Source organism: Callospermophilus lateralis, chromosome 5 (assembly GCF_048772815.1).
Source record: "Callospermophilus lateralis isolate mCalLat2 chromosome 5, mCalLat2.hap1, whole genome shotgun sequence".
Classification (NCBI taxonomy): Eukaryota; Metazoa; Chordata; class Mammalia; order Rodentia; family Sciuridae; genus Callospermophilus; species Callospermophilus lateralis.
The window spans coordinates 43,346,407-43,360,767 of record NC_135309.1 but is presented as its reverse complement, the minus strand read 5'-3'; the positions used below and the strand labels follow the sequence as shown (position 1 = coordinate 43,360,767).

Sequence of the window (14,361 nt, the reverse complement as noted above, 5' to 3'; positions counted from 1 at the left end):
CTCCCGCCCCGCCCTCCCGCCTGCCCCGCCTCCCGGTCCGCCGGGTCCGACACTCCGGCCGCGCCGTCTGCTCTCCGGAGTCGCTGCCTCCAAGGTTCTGCTGGCAGAGAAACGTGGGCGCTTCCGCCGTGGCGCTGGCAGCTACCTCCAGGAATCCCCTTGACGCCGGGAGAAACGGAGGCCCCAGAAGCCAAAACCCTACCCAACAAGTCACTGGTCTGGGACTGGATTTAGGCTCCAGACTTACAAACCGGCGCTTTGGGATAATGTGCATCTTCCTCTTCCCGAATATAGGCGTGGATTTTCGTGCCTCGTGTGCTGTCAGTCCAGGAGGTTAGGTTCTTCCGGCACACAAGGCCCAGCTCAGTCTTCAGTGTTGGGTTATATCGGCTTCCCAAGTGGTAGTTAGGGACTGGATTCTGAATAGAGACTGAATATGTTTGAAACCCCTCTCTACCAATTCAGCTGTGCTTGGGGGCAAACCATAATCTCTATGGGACTTTCCTCATCTGGGCATATAAAGGGTTCCTATTCTCTATGGTGGTTGTAAGGCTTAAGAAGAAAATGCAATCCATTTGGTACAGCGGTGGGTATACAGTCAACGCTATGTAACTAATAGCTGTCATCCAGTAAAGGGGTACTTCGGTGCAGTTAAGAACTGAAAAAGGGAATGAGAGAATGTGGAATTAAGCTGTCTCCCCCACCCCTCCCACCTGGAAAAATAGAGCAGTAGAGTTGTGAGACTTATCTCTTCTGCTCTTCCAAGCAAACTGTTTCCTAATAAATAGCTAACATCTAATAAATTCTTACTATATATAGTAGTAGTGATTGCTATAAATTTTTTACTATTGGAATCTCATTCTGTTCTTGAGTAGGTATTCATTATCACCACTTAAAAGGTAAGGGAACTGAAGAATAGAGAACTAAATCAAGTAGTCTAGTTGCATAATCTATCCCCCCCCCCCAACACACACACACACCCGAAACACAATCTGTGATCTTAAGCACACTGCCTCAGAGAGAACTTTACTATGGGTAGGAAATTAATCATTCCCAGCAATACCTTTCCCTCTCAAACCCCAAGGCATACAACCCAACCTTCCCCATCCTGTGACTTTCCCAGAACACTGCATCCTACATCAGGACGTTGGCAAATTCAGCCTAGATTTGACAGACCTGCAGAGACCAGTTAAGGTCAATCAATGATGGAAGCAGGAATATGGAATTATATAGAGTCTGGACCCTCCTATAGGGGACAGGAATCACTGCATCCTGCTAGTTATTGGCACATCAGGATGAAGTCCCATTAGTGTCAGATTTCACTCTCAAGAAATAAAATTTTATATAAAAATTTATTTTTTTAAAAGAGAGAGGGAGAGAGAGAATTTTCAATATTTATTTTTTTTAGTTACACATCTTTGTATGTGGTGCTGACGATCGAACCCAGGCGGCACGCATGCCAGGCGAGCGCACTACCACTTGAGCCACATCCCCAGCCCATAAAATTTAAATAAACTAATTTTAAGATGTAACATCTAGTTATTAGTCAAGTTGATAATAAGTATCCTTGGTATGCTGAGAATGACACTTCTTCTTTGTAGTTTTCCTCTCAAAAACCTATAACTATCTTGGAGAATCAAATTTTCTTGGGTGCAGTAGTACTAATGTGGCATAATAAACCCCACTATTATGAATAATTAGAATGTATCAATAATTATAACTAGAGCCCAGCATGATGGTGCACACCTGTAATTCCAGATACTGGGGAAAATAAGAGGATCAAAAGTTCAAGTACAGCTTGGGTAATTTAGTGAGACCCTATCTCAAAGTAAAAAAAAAAAAAAAAATTTTTTTTTTTTTTTTTGGTATTGGGGATTGAACTCAGGGCCACTCGACTCCTGAGACACATTCCCAGCCCCATTTTGTATTTTATTTAGAGACAGGGTCTCACTGAGTTGCTTAGCACCTCACTTTTTGCTGAAGCTGGCTTTGAACTTGGCAATCCACCTGTCTCAGCCTCCCAAGCCGCTGGGACTACAGGCTGAACCACCACGCCCAACCTCAAAGTAAAAATTTTAAAAAGGGATGAGAGCCAGATATGGTGGCCAATGCCTATAATCCCAATGACTCCAGAGTTTAAAGGCAAGGGGGTCACAAGTTTGAGGCCAGCCTCAGCAACTTGGTGAGAACCTGTCTCAAAATAAAAAAGACTTGGGGTGTGACTCAGTAGTAGAGGGCCTCTGGATGCAATCCCTGGCACCAAAAAACAAAATAAAGTGGAGGGAGGGGCAGAGACTGTAGCTCAATGTTGGAGAGCTAGCCTAGCACACATGAAGCCCTGGGTTTAAAAGGAAAGGAGGGAGGGAAGAAAGGGAGGGAGGGAGGGAAGGAAGGAAGATATAACCCCATCTAATCATGAGAAAAATGGGATAAATCCATGTTGAAGGAAATTCTACAAAATACTTGACCTCCCCAAACTGTCAAGAAATAATCAAAAAACAAGTAGTATCTGAGAAATTGTCAGTCAAGAGAAGTCTAAGGAGACTGGTGACTGAATGTGATGTAGAATTCTGGGTGGTTTCCTGGGACACAAAAAGGACATCAGGTAAAGAAATTTGCATGAGGCACGAACTTTAATTTAAAATAATGCATCAATATTAGCTTACTAATTTTAACAAATGTACCATTGTAGTGCATGTAAATAGGGAGAATTATGTTCAGGTTTTTCTGTAATTCTGAAGCTGAAATTTATTTTTTAATTTTTTTTTTTAGTGTAGATGGACACAATAGCTTTATTTTTATTTATTTATTTTTATGTGGTGCTGAGGATCAAACCCAGAGCCTCACGTATGCAAGGCATGTGCTCTACCACTGAGCACTTTACTCTTTTTTTAACTCAAAAAACTCAACACTAAACAAAAACTCATCAAGGGCTGGGGTTGTGGCTCAGTGATAGAGCCCTTGCTTGGCATGTGTGAGGCACTGGGTTTGATCTTTAGGACCACATAAAAATAATAAATAAATAAATAAATGTATTGTGTCCATCTATAACTAAAAAATATTTCTTAAAAACCAATCAATAAGTGGACAAATGAACTGCAGACTCTCCTCAAAAGAAATACAAATGACCAACACCTACAGCCAAACTCTTCAACATATAGCCATCCAGAAAATGCAAATCAAAACTACACTGAGATTCTATCTTACTCCAGTTAGGATAATCAAGAATACAGATAACAATAAATGCTGGCCAGGATGCAAAGGAAAATAAAAACTCTTATACACGTTTAGTGGGAATGTAAATTACTGTACCACTATGGAAATCGGTATAGTTTTCTCAGAAAGCTAGAAATGGAATTTCCCTATGATCCAACTATATCACTCCTTGATATTTATCAAAACGAAGTCAGAGGGCTGAGGATATAGCTCAGATGGTAGAGTGCTTGCTTCGAGTGCACAGGGCCCTGGGTTCAATTCCCAGCACCACACACACACACACACACACACACATATACACAGAATTAGAAGTCTGCCTACTTGGGGCTGGGGTTGTGGCTCAGTGACAAAGCACTTGCCTTGCACATGTGAGCACTGGGTTTGATCCTCAGCACCACATAAAAATAAATAAACAAAATTTAAAAATTGTGTCTCCCTCTATAACAACAACAAAAAAAGTCTGCATACTTTACCATACACCCATTCTTTTGCAGGGGGCTGGGGATTGAACCCAGGGGCCCTTAACCACTGAACCACATCCCCAGCCCTTTTTTATATTTTGAGACAGGGTTTCACTGAGTTGTTTAGAGCCTAGCTAGGTTGCTGATGCTGGCTTTGAGCTTGAGATTCTCCTGCCTCAGCTTCCTGAGCCACTGGGATTAAAGGCCTGTGCCTCCATGCCTGGCTTCATATGTCCATGTTTACTGCAGCACAGTTCATAACAGCCAAGTTATGGAATCAGTCTAGGTGTCCATCAACAGATGAATGATAAAGAAAGTATACACAATGGAGTTTTATTCAACTATAAAAAATCAAAATTATCATTTGCAAGAAAATTTACCTAACCTAGAGACCATGGCTTTGCTTTTTTTTTTTTTTTTTTTTTTTTGGTACTGGGGATTGAACCCAGGGGCGCTCTACAGGTAAGCTACAACCCCAGTCCTTTTTGTTTTTTATTTCAAGGCAGGATTCTACAAAGTTGCTGAGGCTGGCCTTAAAATTGAGATCCTCCTGCCTCACTCAGCTGCCCAAGTCTAGTGGGATGATAGGTATATGCCACCGCACCAAGCTGAATGAATGATTTTTGAGCAAAATAAGCTGGACTCAAGGTACTGTGTATTTTCTCATAAGTGGAAGCTAGATGGAGGAAAAATGGAAATAGAAAGGAGTGTGGGGTGGAGTGCCAAGAATGCGGACAGAGACTACTATGGTAAAGGAAGGGGGGTGGTGAGGGTGGGAGGTCAGGAGAAGCGGTTGGGGAGTAAAATTGATCAAATTGTTTTATGTATATATAAGTATGCCACAATTAAACCTACTATTATACAGAGAATATGCACCAATAAAAAAAATTAAATGTGGAGGCCTAGATAACATGAGCTCAGATTTCATACTCCCAGTAGATTCAGTTAACCCCCAAACTTGTCTCCCCATCCCATCTTTTTCACACATTGGCTTCACCTTCCTCAAATTTATCCTCAGGTGATTCTTCTACTTAGAACCTTGTTGGCAGATGAGAGATGTCCAAATCTCCTACTTGGGGATCAAGGCTCTTCCAGTTCAAATCCTTTCCAGTGACAGACTGTCCATCCATCTCCACACCAATTGCTTGCTTCTTTCAACCTCCTCTGCCCTGCAAGTTCCTTTCCTTAGAATCATTCTTCTTCATGCTTCTTGAAGAAATCACTTGTTATTAATAACAAGCCCACCAATATCTTCACCAGCCCTGGGACTCTCCTTTCCACACATACAGCACTTTTCCTTATAGTCACTTTCTTGCAGCAAGCATGACAATTCTACCTGCCTACTCTGCAAAGGAAGGGCACCTCACAATGGATTTGATGCAAAGGAAATGTTATATGAATTTGAGCCCCAACTTCATAATTTGATTGTTGGGTGGTCTTGAACAAACCCAATTCCCCCCTGCCACAGGAAGATATGGAGAGGTTGAAAAGAATAAAGTTCACAGCTGGGGATTCACCTTGGAATATGCTTTGTCCATTGGAAGAAATGACATTTCTGCATACTTTGCAGTGTCGTGTACACCAAGATTAACTTTACACTGGACACGAAATCAATTTTTTCTTTTATTGGGAAACCAATGTAACAAACCTAGACTTGTTGAAAATGAAATCAGTAACTAAGATTCTGCAGGCCCTGTCCCCAACCAGCACCAAGGCCTCTGCTTGGCCTGACACTAGTTCCTCATGCCCCAGAAAGGGCAACCATGTGACAAAGCCAGAGTCAACCTCAGAGCCAGTTCCTTGCAATGTAGCCCCCTCCACCCCACCATCAATTAATGCACACCCTGGATCAGCAGGCTGGGTCTAGGCCAAAGGAGAGAATTGACAAGGTTTCTGGGACAAGAAGTCACAGTCACATCCCAGCCTGCTCAAAATCCCAACTTAGCAAAGGAAAACAGAAGGCTTGCCTGCCCACCCATTTCCCTCCCCCCATCTATCCCAGACAGCAGCCTCAGATCCCTGATCAGTAACACTGTGATTCTAAGGTGCCAATGGGTTTCCCAGTGGCTTTACCAACCCCTGGTGATTACTGCAAAAGGTCCAGAGGCCAGTGGGAGGGGGCAGGCATGTGCCCCAACACCTGCTCAGTATTAGCCAGCCAAGCTGTTGCCTTTAGCTTGTACCTGGGGATACTTGCAGCCCCTCTCCCCTCCAGAACATCTATGGCTGAGAACCAGTCCTCCTGCCAGAGAGGAATCAGTTCCAGGAGGTCCTTTCCCCTCCCTCTTAAGAGGAAAGATAGCCTGTGAGGTATGGGACAGCTACACCAGCTTCTTGGCTTCAAAGAAGCTCTTGAGGTGCCTCATCTGCCAAACACCAATGGCCACGAGGATGAGGGTCTGCAAAATGGACCACCACAGCACCCTCTGGTTGGTGCTTTCACTGGTCTGCCTGAAGCGCTCCTCTCTCCACTGTGGGAAAAAACAAAAAGCGAGTGTGAGTTGGCTGAGGTTGCTAGAATGGTTGGGGTTCTAGCCTGCAAGGATTACCCATGGCTTGCCTCCTCTGCCTAAGTTCCAGCCAAGTACCTGCAAACAAAGAGACACTCTACCTGGGGATTCTTTACCTTCAGCAGTCAATGGCTTCAGTCAATACAATCATTTCTCCTAAGACTGTCTCTAATCTGTCAGGTGCAGTCCTCACCTGGTCCTGGTCCTACCCTGGTACATGGAGAAGTAATAAGGTGGTGGTGGTATCACCCCATGGGATAGAGGTAGCCTGAATTACTAAGGAGTGGGCTTGCTCTAAGCCCTCTGTCCAGGTCTCTCACATTGCTTCTTGAAGATTTTGGGTAAAAGTTACAAATTGGTGGCCTGGGGAGCTGGTTCTGGTCTTTATACATGTTTAGTTTGGCTCACACAGTGTTTTGCCAACATTTAAAACTAAGGAAAATTTCACATAAAAAAAACCCTAGATCTCTAGTTGCTCTTGAGAAAAAATGGAATATCTGAAAACTCAAGGCCCACATTCTGCAAAGGGGCCTCCAGTTGTCACTGAACGTAGCTATTCCTATTAAGATGGGTCACCATCTACTACTCTTTATGGTCACAGATTTATTCATGGTACATCTGGTTTCTGGTCACAAATGAACTTAAGGCTCTTGGTCCTAGGAGCACCTAGAGTCATTGGAACAGCACCCAAGGGCTGAGGATGTGGCTTAAGCGGTAGCACGCTCGCCTGGCCATGTGTGCGGCCAGGGTTCGATCCTCAGCACCACATACAAACAAAGATGTTGTGTCCGCCGAAAACTAAAATAAATAAATAAAAATATATATATATTAAAAAAAAAAAAGCGCTCGCCTGAAACAGCACCCAAGGAGTTGTTATCAACCCCCATCCTATCATTCTGTGTGTAACTGTGATTCAGTGCACTGATTTGATAGCCTCTTAAAAGGAAAACAGAAGGCTTGCCTGCCCACCCATTTACCTCCCTCCATCTATCCCAGACAGCAGCCTCAGGGCTGGGGGTATAGCTCAGTGGTAGAGCTTGCCTAGCATGTTAGGCACTGGGTTTGATCTTTAGCACCACATAAAAATAAACAAATAAAATAAAGGTATTATGTCCATCTATAATTTAAAAAAAATTTTTTAAGAGTCTATATTCTCAACCACAAGATGGATTTAGTAATAACCATCCCACCTTTTAGAACTGCAATGCAGCATAGGTAAGTTTCTTGAGAGTCTCACTGCCAGGCAACACCTGGCTGAGCCAGTGGGCACCCACCAGGCCTGGATGAAGCACTTACCCGCTGGTAGTTCTGCTCTTTCTGAATCTGCTCCACTTGTTCTACCAGCTGTCGCACACGCAGCTGTAATTCACTCAGCTTGTCTTTGGCAGCAATTTCTGCATAGTCGTTGGCATGTTCACCCACCTGAATGTCAAGATGAACTCTCTGGGGACAGACAAGGGAGAGAAAGGGAATCAGGCAGCACAGCCTCATCTTCCTGCCAGAGCCTGACAGCTGATCCCTTAAGTTTCCTTCATTTGTTCATTTAACCAACAGACAGGCTTCTTCAGTGTCCAGCCCTATGGGGCTCTGGGTGCACAAGTAAGAAAAATAAGCCAGGGCTGGTGCTCTAGCCAAGGCATATACAGTCTGATCTCTGTGTCTGTGGGTTCCCCATCCACAGATATAAACAACTGCAGATCAAAACTATTTTTAAAAGATTAGTCAGGCATGGTGGTGCCTGCCTGTAATCCCAGCAGCTTGGAGGCTGAGGCAGGAGGATTGTAAGTTCAAAGCCAGCCTCAGCAGCTTGGAAAGACACTTAGCAACTCAGCAAGACCCTATCTCAAAATAAAATATAAAAAAGTGTTGAGGACATGGCTTAGTGGTTAAGCACCCCTGAATTCAATCCTCTGTACAAAAAAAAAAAAAAAAAAAGATTAAAAATAAAACATGTGGGCTGGGAATGGGGCTCAAGTGGTAGTGTGCTCATCTGGCATGCACAGGGCGCTGGGTTCGATCCTCAGCACCACATAAAAATAAAATAAAGATGTTGTGTCCACCGAAAACTAAAAAAAAAAAATTAAAAAAAAATTCTCTCTCTCTCTTTAAAAAAAGATAATAAAATAAAACATGTGCATAGTGAGTATGTACAAACTTGTACAGACTTTTTTTGGTCATTATTCTCCAATTAATGCAGTATGACAACTATTTTACAAAGTATTTACATCATATTAGGAATTATAAGAATCTAGAGATGACTTCAAGGTAGGCATAAGTTTTATGAAAACACTACCCATTTTACCTAAGAGACTTGAACATCCAGGGATTTTAGTATCCAAGAGGGGCCCTAAACTGAAGGATGACTATACAAAAGGCCCAGTTACTGTGCCCATAATGTCCACTGGAAGCCCAGTATTATCAGGAGATGCAAAATGCAACATACTTATCCCTCACCTACAGTACCAAAAATTCCCAATCCAAGGGCTGGGGTTGTGGCTCAGAGGTACAGTGTTCGCCTAGCATGCGTGAGGCACTGGGTTCGATTCTCAGCACCACATAAAAATAAAGATATTGTGTCCTCCACCAATAACTAAAAACTTAAAAAAAAAAAAAAAATTCCCAATCCTGACCAAACGATAAAGGCTGAATGCTTTTGAGTCTCACATGAGTCCACTTACCAGCATGCCTCCAGCAAAGAGGGAGAACTTGGTGGAATTTGAGTGAAGACAAATCTGGTGTTCACCAGGGGTATGTGAGGTGAAAGTGAACCTGCCCTCGGAGCCATACTGACGGGCCAGGATGACCTGGAGAAAGAAGAGAGGCTTTAATCAGTGTTATGGTAGGGATGAGGCTGAAAGGAAATGGTGCTTAAAGCTATAAGTACCACAAAAGTTGACAAGCAGAGTCTTAAGGACCTCAAAAGATCCAAAGCTGCTCAGTGGCAACTGCCAAATGCTTGCTGAGAACTATCTGGGGCAGGGTTGAAGGGTCTGACATCAGTCTGGCAAGTGATGATTCTTGGCAAGGGCTTCCCTGTACTCATAGCTAATGCATTTTCAACCTTGTTGGTGCGATTTTTTTCTTCTCTTTTTAAATGAAAGGTGACCTAGGGTGACAGCGAGAGTTTTGTTTTTCTTTTTAATGTCCTTGTTTGTCAAAATTAAAAGTTGCTGATTTTTTTTTTTTAAGTGCTCAGTTCTGCAACTAGGTACTACAGTTTTAGGGTCAACAAAACTCACTGATTTTCATCATCGTAATTAATTTACCCATCACACCTATAAAATAAGTGAATTTCCATTTCATAGACTAGGGAAATAACACAGAAGATAAATGACTTGGCAGAGTCGTGCATCTGTCAGTAGGAAGTTGAAGGAGCGGCTAGGATCCCAGCAGCCCAAGTTTAGTCTGCAGAGAAAACCCAGGATTTCCCATAACTCTTTCCCATTTCAGCAGATCCGGAAACTAAGAGGGGCAGTACTAGAGCCTGCCTGGTGAAGGTCTCGCCGAGGTAAGGGGCCGGCTCACCTTGTCCTCTGGATCCTTCACCTCCACAAACATGCCAAGCCCCGGGGTGGCCGGCTGATACTCCTCGCGCTGCTTGTCATACAGCTGTGTTCGGTAATTTCCTGGAGACAAGCGAGGCGAGCCCATGTCAGAAGAGCGCGAGATGGCACTGGGTCCGCGGCCGATAGGACACGGCAAAGCCAGCTCCTCCCAGCTCCCAAGAGCCGACTGTTCCACATCCCCCGCCCCAAGACCACGGTCACATCCCAAACTCTCCCCTTCATTCCCGCACCTATAACCATTGTCTCGTCCGGAATCTCCTCAATAAAGCACTTCTTCTCTGTCTCCCCGATGTGGAAGTAGAGCGTACTCCCGCGGGCCGCAAACCACAGCAGCAGTAGAAGGGTCCGCATCATGCTAACCAGCCCGGTTCCGGGTCGGATCCCAAAGACCCGCATGCCAACCTCCGCAACCATCTTGCCCCACCTGCCCGCGCAGGCGCAGCCTGCCGAGCCACGTAGCCCTGCTGCTGCCACCGCGGTGCCTGCCGGGACCACGAGTTCGGCAAGGTGGACTACAAGTCCCGAGATGCTTAGCGGCCTTGGCGCGGCAGCACCTGATTGGGGCATCGTTTCTACCTTGTACCGAATTGGAACCCCCTAAATAGAAAGTTTCTTTCCTTTGATTCTCTTTAAGCAACTGGACGACTGGTAGTGATTGTTGGCATTCTACAGAGATGAAACCGCTTAAGATTGAGAACGCGGAACGAATTACGAGCAGAAGTAGGATTCGAACCGAGGATTCCTGACGTTCCTTAGCACAGCATCTGCCACTGTTTACCTCTATTTATTTCTTTGTAATGAAATTTTAGGGCCTGGATATGTACCTCAGTGGCAGAGTGCATACCTACCATGCATGAGGCCCTGGGTCCAGCCCCAGCACCGGGGGTGGTGGATGGGGGACGGGGTCGGGGGACAGGACGGGACGAGACTTTCTTAAAAATGGCAGAAACAATGTACGAATTCTCAAAAAAGAAAGAAAGAAAAAAGCCCACCTCTTTCTTTTGTCCCCGGACCATGTCCACTCCGAAATATGGTCAAAACACACACAGCGGATACGCTGCCCGTGCGACGTCTGGTCTCTGGCCGGGTTTTGGGCCCCAGAGGCTGGTGGGTAAAAGGTTTTCGTAGGAAGGTTGAAACCGAGTCTCCCAGACTAGAATCACTGCGTTTGTCTGAATTTTACCCGAATTTCAGCATATTTCCGCAATTCTTAGGAGTTAGCGGTTTATGGTTGTGACTGCCTCGCGGTTTCTTAGAAAATGGAGATTGTTCTCTTTACTTTTTGGTTCTCTTCATTTACATTTGGCCCTAAGCTGAGAACTTGAGTGGAAAAGGGTTCATGTTTCCCCTTCAAAGAAAGTTTTTACCTCGTATTTTTTTCTGAACAGTAATAATATAACGGCAATACAAATGTACTTTATTATGATCTGTTCCTCTCATGAAAGATCATTAAGGTTTCTTTCCTTGTAATTAGGGCATAATGAAAACTCTCATAAATTTTCTAAAAAAACACATTTTTGTATGACATCGCTTTGTTGGTAGGAAATCACAAAATTGCCCTTTCAAATTCTTTTGTACCAATTTACAAGCCCACCAGTAGTGTTTCCTTTCCCATGCCTTTATCAAAATGTTCAAAATATTTTTAGTTTTTTTATGAAAATAGCAGAAAAATTGCATTTCATTAACTTTTAAAATTTCCATTTCTTTGGTTACTGAATGTTTTTCCCCATTTGTTTTTCTTCTGGTTTGTTTTTCTGAGTACCATTATATCTACATGTTATTACTGCTGATGCAACTACTATTCAGAATTAATACAGAATAATATTTTGTAATACTAGGTTGGGTATGTTAAAATTAAACTTTAAAATTGAGATATAGGGGCTGGGGATGTGGCTCAAGTGGTAGCACGCTCGCCTGGCATGCGTGCGGCCTGGGTTCGATCCTCAGCACCACATACAAACAAAGATGTTGTGTCCGTGAAAAACTAAAAATAAATAAGTAAGTAAGTAAATAAATAAATAAATATTTAAAAATTCTAAAAATAAATAAATAAATAAAATTGAGATATAGATTTACATGCAGTTGTAAGAAATAATGCACAAAAATCCATTACTCAGGTTTCCCTCAATAGTAACATTTTGAGGAAGCATATTATAACCAGGATTAACATTGATACTGTTGGAACTAATAAATTCAGCAAAACAGCAGAACACAAAGTCAACATACAAAAACCACTTGCAGGGCTGGGTATATAGCTCAGTTGGTAGAGGGCTTGCCTCCCATGCCCAAAGCCTTGAAGTTCAATCCTCAGTGCCACAAAAACAAAGCAAACAAACAAAAAAACACAGTTGCATTTCTTAACACTAACAATGAACAATCTGAAAAACAATTACAAAAACAATTCCCTTTATAATAGTACTAAAAAGAGGGCTGAGCTTGTGGCTCAGTGGTAGAGCACTTGCCTCTCACTTGTGAGGTACTGGGTTTGATCCTTAGCACCATATAAAAATAAATAAAGATATTATGTCTATCTACAACTTTAAAAAAAATTAAAAATAGTACCAAAAAGAATAACCAAGGAGGTACAATGAAAATACAAAATATTTCTGAAAAAAATTGAAGACTTAAGTGGAAGTATATGTCATGTACATGGATTGAAGACTTAATACTGTTAAGATGTCAGTGTAAGGGCTGGAGTTGTGGCATAGCAGTAGAGTGCTCACCTAGCACTCACAAGGTGCTGGGTTCAATCCTCAGTTCCACATATAACTAAGTAAATAAAGGTATTGTGTCCAATTACAACTAAAAAAAGATGTCAATATTACCCAAAGCAATCTACAGATTTAATGCAATCCCCATCTAAATTCCAGTGATACTTTTATTTTTTTGTAGAAATAAAAAAGCTCATTCTAAAATTCATATAGAAACTCAAGGGACCCCTAATAGCCAAAACAGTTCTGAAAAAGAAAAGTAAAGCTGGAGGATTCACTCTTCCTGATTTCAAAACTTACTACAAAAATACTGTAACAAAGACAGTGTTCATGGGATAAAAACATATAGACTCTGGAATAGAGTCCAGAATTAAATCCTCCCATATATGGTCGAATAAGTTTCAATAAGTGTGCCAAGACCTTTCAATAGGAGGGGGGACAATCTTTCCAACAAATGGTGCTGAGAAAAACTGACATTCATATGCCAAAGAATGAAGTTGTATTCTTCCCTAATGCCATATACAAAAATTACCTCAAAATGGACTAAAGAATTAAAACCATAAAATTTCTAGAAAACATAGGGCAAAAGCTTTACTGCATTAGATCTGCCAATGATTTCCTGAGTATGACACCACAACAGAAGAAAAAACAGACAAATTAAACTTCGTGAAAATTACAACATTTTGTGTATCAAAAGACACTTTGAGCAAAGTGAAAAGGCAACCTAAAGAATGGAAGAAAATATTAGCACATCATATATCTTATAAGAGATTAATATCCAAAATGTACATATTCCTAAAACTCAACAATAACAACAAAAGTCTAATTTTAAAATGAGCAAAAGACACAGACATTTCTTCAAAGATCAACTAATGGCCAATAAGCATATGAAAAAATTCTCAACCTTACTAATTATTAGAGAAATGCAAACCAAAACTTCAAGGAGATATCACTAAGATATTTGTTATCCAAAGAGCTGGAGAAAGGTCAAGCATAATAGCACATGCTGGTAATCCCAGAGGTTCTGGAGGCTGAAGTAGGAGGATCTCAGGAAACTGGGATATTGTACTTCTCTCAAGGGACAACAATAAGGACCTAGTAAGATGTCATCAAGGACTCTGTGGGCCTGGCTACATGAGAGGTTTCTCTACTAGGGGTGCTAACATTTATCCTTTTGCTGAGGTATCAGAGAGTCTTGTATGGGGTTGCCTATCTCTTATTTCTCTTACTAATAGCCAACTTCTTATAATTACCTTCTCACTAGTCATATAATCTAATACCTATATATTCTCACATTCTACCTCATAAACATCTCAGCCAACCCTCCAGACCCCCTTCTACTATTAGAAACTGTAAACCATTACACAAACCTATTGACTGTATAGTAGAAGATAACCAAACTCATCATTTCTGATTATAGTGACAAAACTGTAAATGTAAGAATAGAAGCTAACTAATATATGGCTGCATGTTGGGTACATTGAGTGCTGTAATATTGATCTCTCCCTTAAAAGTGAGGTATTGGTAACCTGTAGGGACACTATAAGACAATAGGGCAAAAGCTGTAATACCTTGGATCTACACTGCAAGAGAGGAAGGCACATAGGTATCATGAAAAAACAAGCGAAGAAAGTGCCCCAGACAAACCAAGATACTACAACAATAGAATCCATAGATAGTGCAGTAGGTGAAATGTCAGAGAAAGAGATCAGAATATACATAACTAAAATAATTTGGGAATTAAAGAACAACCTAAGTGAGCAGATACAGGCAAAAATTGAACACTCCCAACAAAGAAATAAGAGAACAAATACAGGCAACCATCAATCACACCAACAAAGAAATAAGAGACCAAATATAGGTTGCAAGAGATTGCTTCAAGAAAGAGAAAGAGGGC

General features: G+C 42.1%; 1 protein-coding gene across 1 annotated transcript; it reads right to left on the bottom strand.

Moving 5' to 3' along the window:
* Positions 1 to 5,287: 5,287 nt before the first annotated feature.
* On the bottom strand, positions 5,288 to 10,215 carry Tmed9 (transmembrane p24 trafficking protein 9). The gene is made up of 5 exons (XM_076855851.2): positions 9,984 to 10,215; positions 9,713 to 9,813; positions 8,866 to 8,991; positions 7,484 to 7,630; positions 5,288 to 6,148 (listed from the first exon to the last, which is right to left on the bottom strand). The coding sequence occupies exons 1-5, from the start codon at positions 10,165 to 10,167 to the stop codon at positions 5,999 to 6,001; spliced, it is 708 nt and encodes a 235-aa protein (XP_076711966.1). The 5' UTR covers positions 10,168 to 10,215; the 3' UTR covers positions 5,288 to 5,998.
* Between the last annotated feature and the right edge of the window lie 4,146 nt (positions 10,216 to 14,361).